This window comes from Xenopus laevis, chromosome 4L, assembly GCF_017654675.1.
Source record: "Xenopus laevis strain J_2021 chromosome 4L, Xenopus_laevis_v10.1, whole genome shotgun sequence".
Taxonomy (NCBI): Eukaryota; Metazoa; Chordata; class Amphibia; order Anura; family Pipidae; genus Xenopus; species Xenopus laevis.
In genome coordinates, this window is record NC_054377.1 from 24697047 (window position 1) to 24714264 (window position 17218).

Below are 17218 nucleotides of genomic sequence, written 5' to 3' on the forward strand. Positions count from 1 at the left end.
AGAACTGTGTCAGCTGTGATAAGACCCCTGTAAACTCCGTCCAGTAATCCAGGATGTGTCCCAGAACATAACTGTGACATCTCATGGGAGGAATGAGGGTTTTCACCTGTACATGATAAAACCCTTCTTGTTTGTTATGACTAAATCTTAAGGCCCACATACAGGGGCCGATTTAAAAGTTGCTGACAGACCGAAAGTCGGCCAGATCTCGATCAGGCTGGTTAAAAAAATCCCATCGGATCGCGGGCGCATCTGTGCGTGCATGCGGTCCCACGATCCGACCGCCCGTATCGGATGCATTATGATCCCTAGGGCACACAATCAGATCAGATCAGCCCAATATAGCCCACTTCAATGTGGGCATATCGAGTAGAGATCCACTCGTTTGGCGACACCGCTAAACGAGCAGATCTCTATGTCTATGGCCACCTTAAAGGAGAAATCAACCTGTGAGGAAAAAAACCCGTAACCCCCCCACCCCAGGTAGCCCTCCCCCCCCCCCCCCAGGCTAACTACACCCCCCCCCGGGGAAATGCTCCATATACCATACTTACCCCTCGGCGCAGATTCTTCCAGCGACGTTCCACTTCCGCGTCCTCTGTAAGCTGACTTCGAGATCTGTATTTCCGCGCATGCGCAGTTGGAGCAGTTTGCCGGTTTGCGACAACAGCGCATGCGCCGAATTACATGCAAATTGCCGATCTCTGTCCGCTTACCAAGGAGCCGGAAGATGGACGTGTGGAACTTCACTGGAAGAATCTGCGCCGAGTGGTAAGTATGGAGTATCTCCCTGGGAGGGTAGTTAGCCTGGGGTGATGGAGGGCTACCTGTGGTGGGGGGGGGGGGGCTTTTTCACCACAGGTTGATTTCTCCGCCTTTTAGAATGGGGCACAGATTTGCTGCATACAATCTTGCATATTTATTTTGGTAGCAAACACGCGTGCCCAAAGATGTCAGACATTACTTATTATGCTCAAAGCTGTGAGGCTCAGAAAGCTGAGCAGGGAGAATGCTCTTACAGGTATGGGATCGGTTATCCAGAAATCCTTTATCCAGAAAGCTTCGAATTACAGAAGGTCTCCCATAGACCCCATTTTATCCAAATAATCCAATTTTTTTGAAATCATTTGCTTTTTCTCTGTAATAATAAAACAATACTTTGTACTTAACTAAGATATCTTTATTGGAAACAAAAGCAGCCTATTGGGTTTATTTAATGTTTTCATGATTTTCTAGTAGAATTAAGGTATGAAGATCCGACTTACAGAAAGATCCGTTATCCGGAAAATACCAGGTCCCAAGCATTCTGGATAACAGGTCCCATAACTGTATAGTGTTTCTGGCAGCACCAGAGAAGCCAGTAGAACATCTATGCTAGACCTTGGAATAACTGTAGCAGGGCCATCACAACTTTTTCAACTGTTTACCCCAAAACTGTTTTCGGTAAACAGAACAGGTCATTTACTTTTACGAATTTTTCATTGTCAGAGTATAGCAAGCAGTTAGACGCTGTTTTTTTTGCTTCACTTGCTGACATTCTGAAAGCAGCATCGAAGAGTCTGCATTCACTGAAAAGGGCATTGGGGTCTGGAAAGATTTTAAAAGTAAGGTGCAAAACCATGCAGAGTCTGACATCCTTAAACAAGGTGTTCAAATGTGGATTTTATATAAAGCGTCACAAGAGAGGTTCTATAATGGCAGCATTATCAGCTGCATAACGCAAGTGTGAAGAAAACAGAGAATAAAGGGGTGGTTCGCCTTTAAATTAACTTTTAGTATGTTCTAGAATGGCTAATTCTGAGCAACTTCTCAATTGGCCTTCATGATTTATTTTTTCATAATTTTTAAATTATTTGCCTTCTTCTTCTTACTCTTTTTTAGCTTTCAGATGGGGGTCACTGACCCATCTAAAAACCAATGCTCTGTAAGGCTACACATTTATTATTGCTACTTTTTATTACTTATCTTTCTATTCAGGCCTTCTTCTATTCATATTCCAGGCACTTATTGAAATCAATGCATGGTTGCTTGGGGTAATTGGGACCCTAGGAACCAGATGTAGTAAATGTAACTATTTGTAGCTATACTTTTAAAAATCAGAGCGGAGGATTTTCAAAAATAAAGGGATACGGTCATGAGGAAATTTTTTTTTTTTTTCAAAACACATCAGTCATTAGTGCAGCTCCAGCAGACTTCTGAACTGAAATCCATTTTTAAAAGAGCTAATAGATTTTTTTTATATTTAATTCTGAAATCTGACATGGGGCTAGACATATTGTTAGTTTCCCAGCTGCCTACAGTCATGTGACCTGTGCTTTGATAAATTCAGTTACTCTTTACTGCTGTACTGCAAGTTGGAGTGATATCACCCCCCTCCACCCAGCAGCCTAACAACAGAACAATGGGAAGGTAACCAGATAGCAGCTCCCTAACACAAGATAACTGCTGCCTGGTAGATCTAAGAACAGCAGTCAATGGTAAAATCCAGGTCCCGCTGCTACACATTCAGTTACATTGCTTAGGAGAAACAACAGCCTTCCAGAAAGCAGTTCCATCCTAAAGTTCTGAAAGAACATGACCAGGCAAAATGACTTGAGATGCACCTACACACCAATATTACAACTTAAAAAAATACACTTGCTGATTCAGGAATGGAATTTTATATTGTAGAGTGAATTATTTGCAGTGTAAACAGTGTAATTTAGAAATAAAAACTACATCATAAAAATCATGACAAAATTCCTTTAAGCAAGCTGCCATGTTTTTTCAGTGGCTATTAAGAGATGGGGAGCAACCTGTTGCACTTCCCATAGGCACAAGTAGGAAGCAATCTGGTGAGCATTGCCTTGTTTTGAACTCAGCCGCAGTCAGCATGTACAATGGACCAGAAGGAAGTTTTGTATAACCTACAAGGTAATAAATTCATAAGTAGGCCGGATGGGTCTGGGAGGGAATCTGAGTGATAACTGATTTTATTACTAGACATGAAAATATGTAGCTATGCAGGAAGCAAAAGTCAGTAGGGATTTTCTAGCTATTGTGTTAGACATAACCTGGGATATTCCTGGGATAACAATGTATGTTCTTTCCACAGACTTAATTAAAGGAGAAGCAAACCCTAAAGTTAAAAATCCCCTACCCCTCTACCGTGCATAGACCTCCCTCCTCCCCCCAGCCTAAGTGTTACCCCAGGCAAATGCCCCTAACCTTTTACTTACCCCTCTGTGCAGGTTCAGACATCGGAGTTCATGGGCGGCATCTTCAAAATGAGAACGGAAATTGTCGCGAGTTTCGGCGCATGCGCAGTTGTCGGCTGAAGATGGCCCCTGTGAACTATGATTGCTGAATCTGCACCAAGGGGTTAAAATGTTAGGGGCATTTTCCCGGGGTAACACTTAGGCTGGGGGGAGGAGGGAGGGGGGTCTATGTAGGTTAGGAGAGTAGGGGTTTGCTTTTCCTTTAAGTATTGGATGCCTCATTTTGCCTCCTTATAGGTCCCTTATAAGGCCTCACCTTGAGTATGCAGTGCAATATTGGGCTCCAGTCCTTAAAGGGGTCGTTCACTTTTAGTATGTTATAGAATGGCCAATTCTAAGCAACTTTTTAATTGGTCTTCATTTATTTCTTATAGTTTTTAATTATTTGCCTTCTTCTTCTGACTCTTTCCAGCTTTCAAATGGGGGTTACTGACCCCATCTAAAAAACACATGCTCTGTAAGGCTACACGTGTATTATTGCTACTTTTTATTATTCGTCTTTCTATTCAGGCCCTCTCCTTCATATTCCAGGCTCCTATTCAAATCAGTGCATGGTTGCTAGGGTAATTTGGACCCTAGCAACCAGATTGTTGAAACTGCAAACTGAAGAGCCGCTAAATAAAATGTTAACTCAAAAACCACAAATAATAATAAAATAAAAAAATGAAAACCAATTAAAAACTGTCTCTGATAATCAATCTCTAAACCATACTAAAAGGTAACTCAAAGGTGAACAACCTCACATTAACACTAAACATTTATAAGGGAAAAATACACTCCACCCCATTCCAGCAACATCTCTATCTTGGAAAAAAGTTAACAATCTTAAATGTTTAATACATAAATGTGATAAAATTTCATTTGTGAACTGTGTTATAGAAAAGGCGATGTGGCGACATGCACGTGCGCGCTAAAATCTCCTGCTTGCCGCCTTTATTTTTTTAAACAGGAAGTTAGTTGCCCTGGCTTCACGGAGGCCTGTAAAGGGGTTGTTCACCTTCCAAACACTTTTTTTCAATTTAGTTGTTTTCAGATTGTTCCCCAGAAATATACTTTTTTCAATTACTTTCCATTGTTTATTTTTTTACTGTTTTTCCAAAATGTAAGTTTAAAGTTGAATGTTGAATGTTCCTGTCTCTGGTGTTTGAGTCTGACAGCTCAGTAATTCAGGTGCAGACTCTTAACTGTTACAATTTTGCAACATTGAGTTAAGTTGATACACATCTCTGGAGTATTAGTAACTATTGTTCTCACAGCTGCCTGTAATGAAACCCAGAGATTCTGCTCAGCAGGGACAAAGATAAGAAACATATCAACTAAATGTATCCATTTAGAATAGTTTACAGCAGGGGTCAGCAACCTTTACTATCAAAAGAGCCATTTTGCCCCTCTCCCACTAAAGAAAAATAGTCTGGAGCCGCAAAACATAACACAGTTTATAAACTTTTTTTTAATCTTAACTGTTACAACAACAGAATACAACAAACAGAAGTGCATTGTGTATATGCAGGGCTACTTTGAAATAAATTAAACACTGAATAGCCCTATTAAATGCTAGTGTTCTCATCTGTTTAATGTGACTTCAGTTTCTGACGCTCCATGCTGATCTTTCTTCTCTTGTCTTGAGTGTGTGACCGCGGTAAGGACCATGATGAATCATATTGCTGTGGCTCAGTCTTGCCTGTCACTCCTGGGACGTCTATACAGCCCTCGCACCTGTTGGCGGCTTCTTGAGTGTGCTTACCGCGGTTGCACACTCGAGAAGCCACCAGCATGTGCGAGGGCTGTAAATACGACCTGACAGGCAAAGCCGCAAGACTGAGCCGCAGCAAGCAGGCTGAAGAGCCACATGCGGCTCTAGAGCCGCAGGTTCCCTACCCCTGGTTTACAGGGTCGGCGACCTCCCCTCTCAGAGCTGCTTCAGAAGGTGAAAAAATGACACGGTACACTTCAATATTAGAAAGCAGTCACACATAGCAAATAGAAAGTCATTGGAAAAAGTCGTTATTTCTGGTGATCTATCTGAAACCAACTAGTTGTTTGAAGGTGAACCACCGCTTTAAGAGGGATATAAATGAGCTGGAGAGAGAGTTCAGAGACGTGCAACTGAACTGGTTAGAGGGATGGAAGATTTAAACTTTGAGGGTATAGTGTCTGGAGAAAAGACGCTTTAAAGTTCATTCGAGGACATTATAGACAAATAGCAGGGGACCTTTTCTCACATAAAAAAACCCCCAGAAATTTCAACATATTGATTGAAGTTCCTTTTTTGTTCCCAGATATTACTTAAATTACTGCATCTTTAGTTGTATAATTCTCAGAATGAATACGTCAGTGGAAATTTTGAAACAGTAGGGTAATTCCTGTTGAGAGCAGCTACTGTGTGTGTGTGTGTGTGGTGAATAAAGTACCCCCTCTTGTAAATTATAAGGATATTACAAGTAACCGAGGAGTTTCATGACCCTATGAAAACACGAGGCCGAAGCCATGTAACTCCGAGGTATCTTCTAATATCCTCATATTTTGCAACTAGGGGTACTTTATTTATTATAATACACAAGTCATGTGACCGAAATGACATCAGAATTCACCGTTTATAGGGATATAATTTACAAGATTTTCATGGCTTTTGTGTATGTACCTATATAACGTAAAAGGGTTAGAACTCAGATCTGAAGCTTGGATTCATTGTAACATATTTAATTCTAGCCGGTTTTATTTTTAAGTCATATCTAAATGTATTTTTGATCCAGGGTCTAATTGCCATCTTGCAGTCAGGAATTCATTTTTTCACTTAATTGGAAAGGCTTCAGTACGGGTTTTTTGTCCACCTCTGTATTGGTAACAGGGCAGAGACACACACTCAGATTCGGGGGGATTTAGTCGCCCGGGGATATCGCCTCTTCTTCGGGGGGGCTAATCTACCCTGAACTGCCTCCCGCCGGCTAGAGTGTAAATCGCCGGCGGGATGGCAATCGGTGCGCTTCGTTTTCCGAAGTTGCCACTTTGGAAGACTTCAGAGAACAAAACGCAATGAGTGCCACCCCGTCGGCGATTTAGATTCTAGCCGACAGGAAGCAGGAGATTAGTCCCCCAAAGAAGAGGAGATTTATCGCCAGGCAACTAAATCTCCCCGAATCTGAGCGTGTCTCTACCCTTAGGCAGGTTTTACAGTATATAGTCATCAAAGGTTTAACTCTATGGATATGTTTTTTTTTTTTCTTTTCCTTTTTCCAACCTTTACTATGCAAACATTTGTAATCAACATACATTGAAACCTCAATTTTACACCCCCTGATGTTGGACAAGCAATGGCTCATGTTAATTGCTGCTACCTGGTAGTTCTGTGCAGTCACCTTGGGATCATTGCTTAGAACAGTCCCGAACCTTTTCTACCCATGAGCCACATGCAAGTGTAAAATAAACACTATGAAAGTCACCAATCCCTCATATCTCTTTAAAAAGGTAATGTGTGCAACTTTAAATGGAGTTTTAAAAAAAGGAAAAAAATCATAGTTTCTGAACCAAAAGCAGAGATAAGTAGTACCCTTTGTCAGATATGTTTCCAGGGCATACATGTTTTATGATGAGAAATACTATGTCCTAGCCAGCATCTGATCTAGTCACTTAGGAAGGTCATTGGAATAGGCTTTATTGAGGGCTGTATTTTATAAAAAGTACTACAGGTGTGGGATCCGTTATCCGAAAACCCATTATCCTGAAAGCTCAGAATTACGGAAAGCCGTTTCCCATAAACTCCATTTTATCCAAATAATCCAAATTTTTAAAAATGATTTCCTTTTTCTCTGTAGTAATAAAACAGTATCTTGTACAGGTATGGGACCCATTATCTAGAAAGCTCTGAATTACAGAAAGGTTGTCTCCCATAGACTCCATTTTATCCAACAAAAAAAACAAATTTAAAATTTTTTTTTTTTTTAATGTTTCTCTGTAATAATAAAATAGTATATTGTACTTGATCCCAACCAAGATAGAATTAATCCTTATTGAAAGCAAAACCAGCCTATTGAGTTTATTTAATGTTTACATGATTTTCTAGTACACTTTAGGAATGAAGATTAGGTATGAAGATCAAAATTGTGGAAAGATCCGATATCCGGAATACCCCAGGTCCCAAGCATTATGGATAACAGGTCCCATACCGGTTCTTGATTAAAACTAAGATATAATTAATCCTTATAGGAAGCAAAACCAGCCTATTGGTTTAATTTAATGTTTACATGATTTTCTAGTAGACGTAAGGTATGAAGATTCAATTTACAGAAAGATCCCTTATCCGAAAAACACCAGGTCCTGAGTATTCTGGATAACATGTCCCAAAAATGAATAGTGTTTCTGGCAGCACCAGAGAAGCAAGTAGAACATCTATGCTAGACCTTGGAACAACTGTAATGGGGCCATCACAACCTTATTTAACTGTATATGACTGAAAAATCTGCAAATCCTCTGCTTTCATGCCTTCAGTTGCCATTCAACCATAACTTATTACACTAAAGTGCAGTCACTGTTGGGAAGGACATTGTAAAAACTGGTGCAATTCTTGGTGTAGCATTAACTTCAAACATGAGTGCTCTATTGGCTTTGTTTATTATGCTTTTCACTATTAAATCCACAATGTTTTAGTTTGGCATTTGCAAGAGGTTTCCTTTTTAATATCACTATAAATAACTCCAGCTTTGTTTTTTTCCCCTTATAAGGGTTGGCAGATTTATGAAGTAAATTAAGTTTTCCATCTCTGTGGGTTTTAAATGATCGTACAAGTATGGGACCTGTTATTCAGAATGCTCAGGACCTACTGTATTCCAGATAAGGGATCTTTCCATAATTTGGATCTTCTTACCTTAAGTCTACTAGAAAATCATGTAAACATTAAAGGGGTGGTTCACCTTTAAGGTAACTTTTATTATGTTATAGAGTGGCCAAGTCTAAGCAACTTTTCAATTGGTTTTCATTATTTTTTTATAGTTTTATAGTTATTTGCCTTTTTCTTCAGACTCTTTGCAGCTTTCAAATGGGTGTTGCTGACTCCCTTCTTAAAAACAAATGCTCTGTAAGGCTAGAAATGTATTGTTATTGTTACTTTTTATTACTGATCCTTCTATTCAGACCTCTCCTATTCATATTCCAGTCAATGCATGGTTGCTAGGGTAATTCGGACCCTAGTTACCAGAGTCTATGGGAGATGGCCTCTCCGTAATTTGAATCCTTCTCGTTAATGGATATCCGGATAGTGGATTGCATACCTGTAATAGCAATATATCTATTATGTTTGTTTCCTTGTAATTTATACAGCATAGAGTTAGTTTTATTTATACATCCTTTTTTTATTTACTACCCTTTGTGAGCTTTGAACCCCATTGTATAGGTGTTAGATCAACAGACCAAATGGAAACTTCCCAGGTGTATACTTTTTAAGAAAATAAGAGACCGTATATCTCTAGTCCAGTGCTTTCCAATTGGAGGCCCGTGGGCAAGATGTGGCACTCCAGATAATTTTTATGGCCCCAATCCATGACCAGGCTCCCTAGACTTCACTGTATGACTTTTTAATTTAATAAGACCACTATGTGTATATAATAATTTGACCAACACTGTTTAAAATTAAAATAAATTGCTTTTATGTTGTTTTTCTTAAGGTTATGACTTTGCTGCAGTCCTAGAATGGTTTGCTGAACGAGTGGATCGCATTATCCTACTCTTTGATGCTCACAAGCTGGACATCTCTGATGAGTTTTCTGATGTCATCAAAGCCCTGAAAAACCATGAGGACAAGATCCGTGTAGTGCTTAATAAGGCAGACCAGATTGAGACTCAGCAGTTAATGAGAGTTTATGGAGCCCTCATGTGGTCCTTAGGTAAAATCATTAACACTCCTGAAGTAGTTCGGGTCTACATCGGCTCTTTCTGGTCCCACCCTCTGCTCATCCCGGACAACCGCAAATTGTTTGAGGCAGAAGAACAGGACCTGTTCAAGGACATACAGTCTCTTCCAAGAAATGCTGCTCTTCGTAAGCTCAATGACCTTATCAAGAGAGCCAGATTAGCCAAGGTGAGGGAAATTAAGGTTTAATATGTTATATGTAAGGCTATGTTTTCATTTGATTATCAATGTGCCAGTGCTCCTACTTAGAGCCTGTCTTTTATTGTAGGTAAACCTCCCTTAAAGGACTTGTAAAGCCTACATTTTCCTTCCATGTATATAAGTTGGGCATATCTTCCCCACCCAAGCCACATCATTTTTACTGCATATACCCCTCCATTTGCCAGCACCATCACATTTTCCTAAAACAAATAGCCTCTTTCACCCAGTGGCCATTTTCGCTCTGACGCCTCATCAGTAACATTGAGACATGAATGCTGTAAAGTTCATGCAATGCAGAATGCAGGGTTACACAGGCACAACATACTTTGATAAAAAGTTCTGCTGGGTTTGAGCACTGTAATGTTAAGATGAACTCAGGAGAGGTGGTTAGGAGAAAGGATCAGACAGCTAGAGTTTCTATGGGAACCAGCAATGCTATCTCTCTATTGGCTGTTAGCCTGGAGGATGTATTTAGTAATCTGAGCTGAGAAGAACTGAGCATACTCATTACCCAACAGCCAAAGCAAATTCCTGAGGGATGGGTAGAGTGGGTTGGAGTAGTAGAAGGATTTCTAAGTGATTAAGGGGATGCTGCAACCTTACTGTTAACCTTATAACAACCAGAGTGGCAGGTATCTAAAGATTTCAAAGAGGCTGTTCACACTGATTACATTTTTGTGTGGAGGGGGTTTACATGTCCTTTAAGGCTTTTGCCAGAGAAAAGGTATTGTGTTCTATTAACATTTTAAAATCTTGTTTCTGATTTGTCCTTTCTTAAGGTCCATGCTTACATAATTAGCGCCTTAAAGAAAGAGATGCCTAATGTGTTCGGAAAAGAAAATAAAAAGAAAGAGCTGATAAACAACCTACATGAGATTTACTTGAAAATAGAAAAAGAGCACCAGATTTCTCCTGGAGACTTCCCCAACATCAAGAAAATGCAGGTAACGATGCTTGCTCGAATACACTGAATAAGCAGAACTATCTATTTACCAATTTAAATGAAGTCGAAAAGTATGAAGACATATTGTATTTCGATTATGAAATGGTTCTGCTCTGTGTTTTAGATATGAGATTAGATTAAATATGAACGTTTCAGTTCTGGTTTGTATACCATGTAGCAGTTCAAACTTCAGATTCAAAATTGAAATGAGCTGTCCTTTTTCAGGTAACTTAAAACTGTATTTACTAATTGAACGGAGTTAAATCAAATTTGTTATATGGGACTGCAAATATGCAGCCATTTACAGTACATAGTCATAGTGACTATACTTAAAGGGAAACTTTCATGGCAAAACGTTTTTTTAAAACATGCTCCAGCAGACTTCTGCACTGAAATCCATTTCTCAAGAGAGCATATATTTAATTTTGAAATCTGACATATTGTCAGTTTCCCAGCTGCCCCAGTCATGTGACTTGTGCTCTGATACACTTCAGTCACTCTTTACTGCTGTACTGCAAGTTGGCAGTACCCTCCTCCCAGTAGCCTAAAACAGAACAATGGGAAGGTAACCAGATAACGGCTCCCTAACACAAGATAACAGCTGCCTGGTAGATATAAGAACAGCACTCAATAGTAAAAATCCAGGTCCCACTGCAACACATTCAGTTACATTGAGTGGGAGAAACAACAGCCTCCCAGAAAGCAGTTCCATCCTAAAGTGCTGGCTCTTTCTGAAAGCACAGGACCAGGCAAAATTACCAGAGATGGCTGCCTACACACCAATTTTACTAAATGTAATTAAAAAATACACTTGCTGGTTCAGAAATTACATTTTATATTGTAGAGTGAATTATTTGCAGTGTAATTTAGAAATAAAAACTACACCATAAAAATGACAGAATCCCTTTAAGCCAGACTAAAAATAATGTGCAACATACAATTCATTATTCAGTATGTTATCAGTTTAACTGTATCCTGTACCCTACATAACACAATTTTTATTTTTGCTGCAGGAAATTCTGATGACCCAGGACTTTGCTAAGTTTCAGTCTGTAAAGCCCAAATTGCTGGATGCTGTAGATGATATGTTGGCCAGTGACATTGCCAAGCTGATGGTCCTGGTGCGACAGGAGGAGTCTCAGATGACAAATCAAGTGGTGAAGGGTGGTGCCTTTGAAGGAACTATGAATGGGCCTTTTGGACATGGCTATGGGGAAGGAGCTGGAGAAGGAATTGATGATTTCGAGTGGGTGGTTGGTAAAGATAAACCAACATATGATGAGATATTCTTCACTCTTTCGCCTGTCAATGGGAAAATTACAGGTGCCAGTGCCAAGAAGGAGATGGTTAAGTCCAAGCTTCCGAACACCGTGCTGGGCAAGATCTGGAAACTGGCTGATGTAGACAAAGATGGCTTTCTTGATGATGAGGAGTTCGCACTCGCTAATCACCTGATTAAAATAAAATTGGAAGGGCATGAGCTACCCGCTGATCTGCCTTCTCACTTAGTACCACCATCCAAACGAAGAGGCGAATAAAGCCTACCATGTGATCTACTAACAAGTCTTCCGCCTTTTTTTCCCCAAAAACATCTACCTTGAAAGATCAAACATGGGATATGTAACATTTAAAAATAATCTGTATATTATACCACAGCTTTAAATCAAACAAGCACGGAGCTGCTTAAAAATGCAATAGTGATCAAAGATGGCGCTGTAAAGAAGGAACAAGATTGTAATATATGATGTGCCAGGAGGGACTTGGGAGAAGAAGGTCTTAACTTTTATCTGCAGAAGCTCCATATAATAAACAGTTTGAAATCATTTGGCAAGAGCTATCTTTGATGCCACAAAGTACGGGAAACTGTCAGTTTGAGCCCTGCTACTGTATCCAGTTGGCTTTGTTTTCTTATTTTCTGAAAAGCTACGTTTGAACAGATAATCAGAAAAGGTTTCATGAAATACTTAGACCTTACAAGCTTATTAGATCTTGTTTTTCAGTCTTCCAATGTGTCACTGTAATGAGTGCATGCTTTAAAGATAGAAACTGCTTGCACACAGGGGCGTAACTACAGAGGAAGCAGACCCTGCGGCTGCAGGGGGTCCATTGGGTATAGGGGGCCTTGTGAGGCCCTAATTAATGAGTAACTACAACATATATTTGTAAAAAAAAAAAAAAAAAGCAGAACCTCTGTAAAATGAATTTGCTGTGGGGCCCAGTAACATCTAGTTACACCACTGCTTGCACATAACCATCGTGTTTAGAGAAATCGTCCCAAGCCACATAATCATCCTGCACAATTAAGCACTCCATGCGGCAGCTGACTTTCAGCTCTATAATCCTTTTCAATTAAATATTACAAAGCACAAAGTTAACTCTTTGCACGGAGGTCTTTTTCAGAGAGTCGAGTATAAACTTAACATCTTGAGAATTCTGTATGTAAAGTATGTATTTCTCATTTAATGGTGTTAAAATGAAGAGGCTCCCTCTCATATTAGTGTTTTAGTTTATGCTCTGGCTGACTCCTATATAAAGACAAATTCAGGGTTGCCGAGCATGTATAAAACACTGGTTACTGTATAATGAAACTAGTTCTATCCACACATTTATCATGCAGATTAAAGGAACAGTAACAAAAAACTAAACTAACTAAGAACTAAAAATGAAAGTGTTTTAAAGGGGTAGTTCACCTTCCAAACACTTTTTTCAGTTCAGTTGTTTTCAGATTGTTCTCTAGAAATAAAGAATTGTTTCCATTTAATTATTTTTTACTATCGAAGTTTAAATTTGAATGCTCCTGTCTCTGGTGTTTGAGTCTGGCAGCTCAGTAATTCAGGCGCAGACTCTAAACTGTTACAATTCTGTAACATTTAGTTGATACATTTCTCAGCAGCATCTCTGGAGTATTAGCAACTATTGTATCAATTCTAACAACTGCCTGTAATGAAACTCAGACATTCTGCTCAGCAGGGACAAAGATAAGAAATGTATCAACTAAATGTTGCAATTTAGGGATGCGCCGAATCCACTATTATGGATTCGGCCGAACCTCCGAATCCTTTGGGAAAGATTAGGGCGAATACCAAACCAAATCCTAATGAAGGGGGAAACATTTTTTACTTCCTTGTCACGTGATTTCCCTCCCAGAACCTAATATGCAACTAGGATTTGGTTCAGCCGGGCAGTCGGTGCATCCCTAGTATCAATTTAGAACAGTTTACAGAGTCGGCAACCCCCCCAGAGCTGCTTTAGAAGGTGAAAAAATACACTTTACGCTTCAATAGTAGAAAATCGGTGACACATAGAAAATAGAAAGTAAATGGAAAAAGTTGTTATTTCTGGTGATCTTTTGGAAAACAACTAGTTTGTGTGAAGTTGAACCACTCCTTTAAAGGCATGACCGTATAACATACTGTTGCCTCAAACTGCTACAAGTGGAGTTTTTCCTTTAGAAACACTACTATGGTTTATAATCAACAAGCTGCTTTGAAGCCAAGCCATTCCACACGGGAAACACAGTAGATGACAGACAAGTTAATAATAATCTCATTGTGTACTACAGAGCTTATCTGTTATCTGCAGAGTATCCTGTATCTTTTGAGCTTTGAATGGCTGCCCCATTGCTACACAGCAACTTGTTTATATAAACTAAAGTAGAGTTTCTGAAGCAAACACACCAGGTGTACCAGTGCAGAGCAGCAGTACATTAGATTTTCATTACTTTATAAAAACGTTCAGTTTTGGTGTTTAAGCACAAGGCTGCGACCTTGCTGTAGTGTTTCGTGGTGCTGCTGACTATTTATCCCCTCAATTAATATGTTGTGTTAGAATTATACTGTCCTTTAAAATGTAATCTGTTTAAACTGACATATTGCCTTTAAATACAAGAAATAAGAAGTCTAGTCATCTATGTGACTGTTATTCCCCTGAAAGATGTGATCTCATGTAATTGACTTGTGAAATGTGCTGGTCTAATATTAACTATTCACTTTTATCTTCTGTCAGTCTTAACAGTTGAATCCCAAATACACAATTTTTTTTATTATTCCTAATCTGGCTAAAAACTGAAATGTTCCCAAATCTCTAATTGAAATCCCGAGAATGGAACATCCCTAATTTTAACTATATACCACATTTTAATAAAGCAGGCGTGCAGGTAACCGTCGATTTCATGTAAAATGTTTGGGCCTTAGGTATTAAAATGATCGATTACTCAATATTCTAGATACTTGTGACAAGGATGTTGTTTTTCCACTCACACTGCCTCTAATAAGGGCTGATGCAATTTTGTTTAGGGGAAATCAACTTTATGTTGGTGGGGGGGGGGGGGAGAGAAGGTACCTGTTCTTGTATTTCATAGAACAATATATTGAAGGTGTGTTTAGTAAACAAATGCATATGTAATGACCTTTCAATGTAATTAAACATGTCATCACTTTTCAATTTCTCTGCTATGTGTTGATCACCATATCTTAAATCTGCTCAAAATCATTTAATCACTAAATATGCCTAATGGGCTTTTTTTGCCACCAATATGATGCATGATATGTATGCAGCTTAGTTAAGATCTAGTACAGGGTACTGCGTTATTACTACAGAGGAAAGGAAATCCTTTTTTAATTAGAATGAATTGTTTGCAATTGGTTTTTATTATTTGTGGTTTTTGCATTATTTAGCTTTTTTTTTCAGCAGATCTCCAGTTTGCAATTTCAGCAATCTGGTTGCTAGGGTCCAAATTATCCTAGCAACCATGCATTGATTTGAATAAGAAAAAGGCACATGAATAGGAGAAATGGAAAGATGAGTAATAAAAAGTAGCAATAACAATAAATTTGTAGCCTTACAGAGCATTTGTTTTTTTTAGATGGGGTCAGTGACACCCCCATTTGAAAGCTGGAAAGAGTCGAAAGAAGACAACTTATAAAAATTAAATAATAAGGACCTTTTGAAAAGTTGCTTAGAATTGGCTGCTCTATAACATACTAAACCCCATTTGTAATAAAAGGCGCTAAGATTGCCCAGGAGCAGTAACCCATAGCAACCAAAAACGCTTTTCAACAGGTGACCAGTAAATGCTACCTGTTGACTGGCTGCTGCTCCTGGACTTAGTGCCTTTTATTACATAACTTTGACCACCCCATTAAGTTTCCAGCTGAATGGAGCAATGTCTAGCTTTTTACACAAAAAACCTACTTACTATAGGAAAATACATTTTGTGGTATCACTATGCAGACGCACACGAGTCTTCCACCCAAACATTTTTTTTTTTTTGGCATACTGTAATAAAGTGCAATACAAACCAACAACAGATATGACAATGATGGCTATTTGTAAAAATAATTGCTATTGAAAGCTGTATTTCTTTATATGAATTGCCCTGTGACTCATGAAACTAGGAAGTAGAAGCCAGCTGGAGACAAACTAAATCCTGCTGCGGTTTCAAGAGTCAGAACCAAATAACAGAAAGGAATAAACCAATATTGCTTTCAAATGGAATTCTATTAAAAAAAAAATGTCTTTGGGTCTATAAAATCCTTAATTGATGGCAATTGAATTCAATTCTATAGAGCATGCATTTTCCCTAGGTGATACAGTTATGGGATCTGTTATCCAGAAAGTTCTGAATTATGGGATGGCTGTCTCCCATACACCATTATAATCATAATTCAAATTTTTAAAAGTGATTCCCATTTTCTCTGTAATAAAACAGTACCTTGTACTTGATCCAAACAAAGATATAATTATTTACTGAAGGCAAAACAAGCCTATTGAGTTTATATGATTTTTAGTAGATTTAAGGTAAAGAAATCAAAATTACAGAAAGATCCCTTATCCAAACCCCAGGCCCGACCATTCTGGATAATGGGTCCCATACCTGTACTTATTAAAGGTGCAGGGCCCACAACAGTGAGTTGACTTGTATAACTCTCCCAAATTGCAATAGGGAGGGAGTACAGTATCCTTTAACTTATTTAGCGCCAGCAGAACTTACCATAGTGATTATGTTATAGATTATATCATTTTCTTTGGCCTATGTTATGCCGCATAGTTACAGCAGGCAGCGTGTGCTCTGGAAGGATCACAGAGAAATGATAATATGCAACATGCAGTGATTATCCAGAGGTTTGACAATACATTGACTGCTCGGGTTTTCACATTTAGGGGTAGATTTATAAAAATTGTGTTTAGATTTTAATAAATCTAAAATCTATTATCTTTTTATTAAAATCCACTACCCTACATAGACCACCCTCCCTGTTCCCCCTCAGCCTAGGTGTTACCATGGGTAAATGCCCCTAACTCTTTACCTACCCCTCGTTGCAGATTCAGGGCAACAGAGTTCACTGGCACCATCTTCTTCTCTTCGGTAATCTTCGGGACTTCTTCTTTTGGCAATTCCCATGGCTTTCGGGACATGCGCAGTTGTTCCGGACCAGCAGATTGCGCCAACTGCACATACGCCGACACACCGCTCTCTTCCTGATGATTACTGAAGAGAAGAAGATGGCGCCAGTGAATTTGACTAAACTCAATCCGGAAAAAAAAACTAGGGAGACATGTCCAAGTTGATGCCTGGAAAAAACATATAGTGGGATGCTAAAGTCTAAAGGGCCTGTCAAAAAGGGCCCAAAGTTTCTGGAATAAAGCCCCCAGTTTAAGGGTACATTTATCCAAAACCAAAAAAGTATACCATAACACTCTATATTGTATTAAAAATATGTCTTCATTCCAAAATCATGTTAAAAAGATAGGCATACAGACCCCATGGTATTCAGCCTTACACGTTTCATACCCTCTGGTACTTATGCCTATGATTAAGTACCAGAGGGTATTAAACGTGTAAGGTGGAATACCATGGGGTCCATATGCCTATCTTTTTAACATGATTTTGGAATAAAAACATTTTTTAAGAGT

General features: G+C 39.0%; 1 protein-coding gene across 1 annotated transcript in view; it reads left to right on the top strand.

Moving 5' to 3' along the window:
* ehd1.L (EH domain containing 1 L homeolog) overlaps positions 1–12484 on the top strand; it is a 29650-nt gene extending 17166 nt beyond the window's left edge. The window contains exons 3-5 of the mRNA NM_001094743.1: positions 8915–9327; positions 10140–10304; positions 11317–12484. Of these exons, the coding sequence (NP_001088212.1) occupies positions 8915–9327; positions 10140–10304; positions 11317–11841 (1103 nt within the window). The 3' untranslated portion in view covers positions 11842–12484. The remainder of the gene's footprint in view (positions 1–8914; positions 9328–10139; positions 10305–11316) is intronic.
* The last annotated feature ends 4734 nt before the right edge of the window (positions 12485–17218 follow it).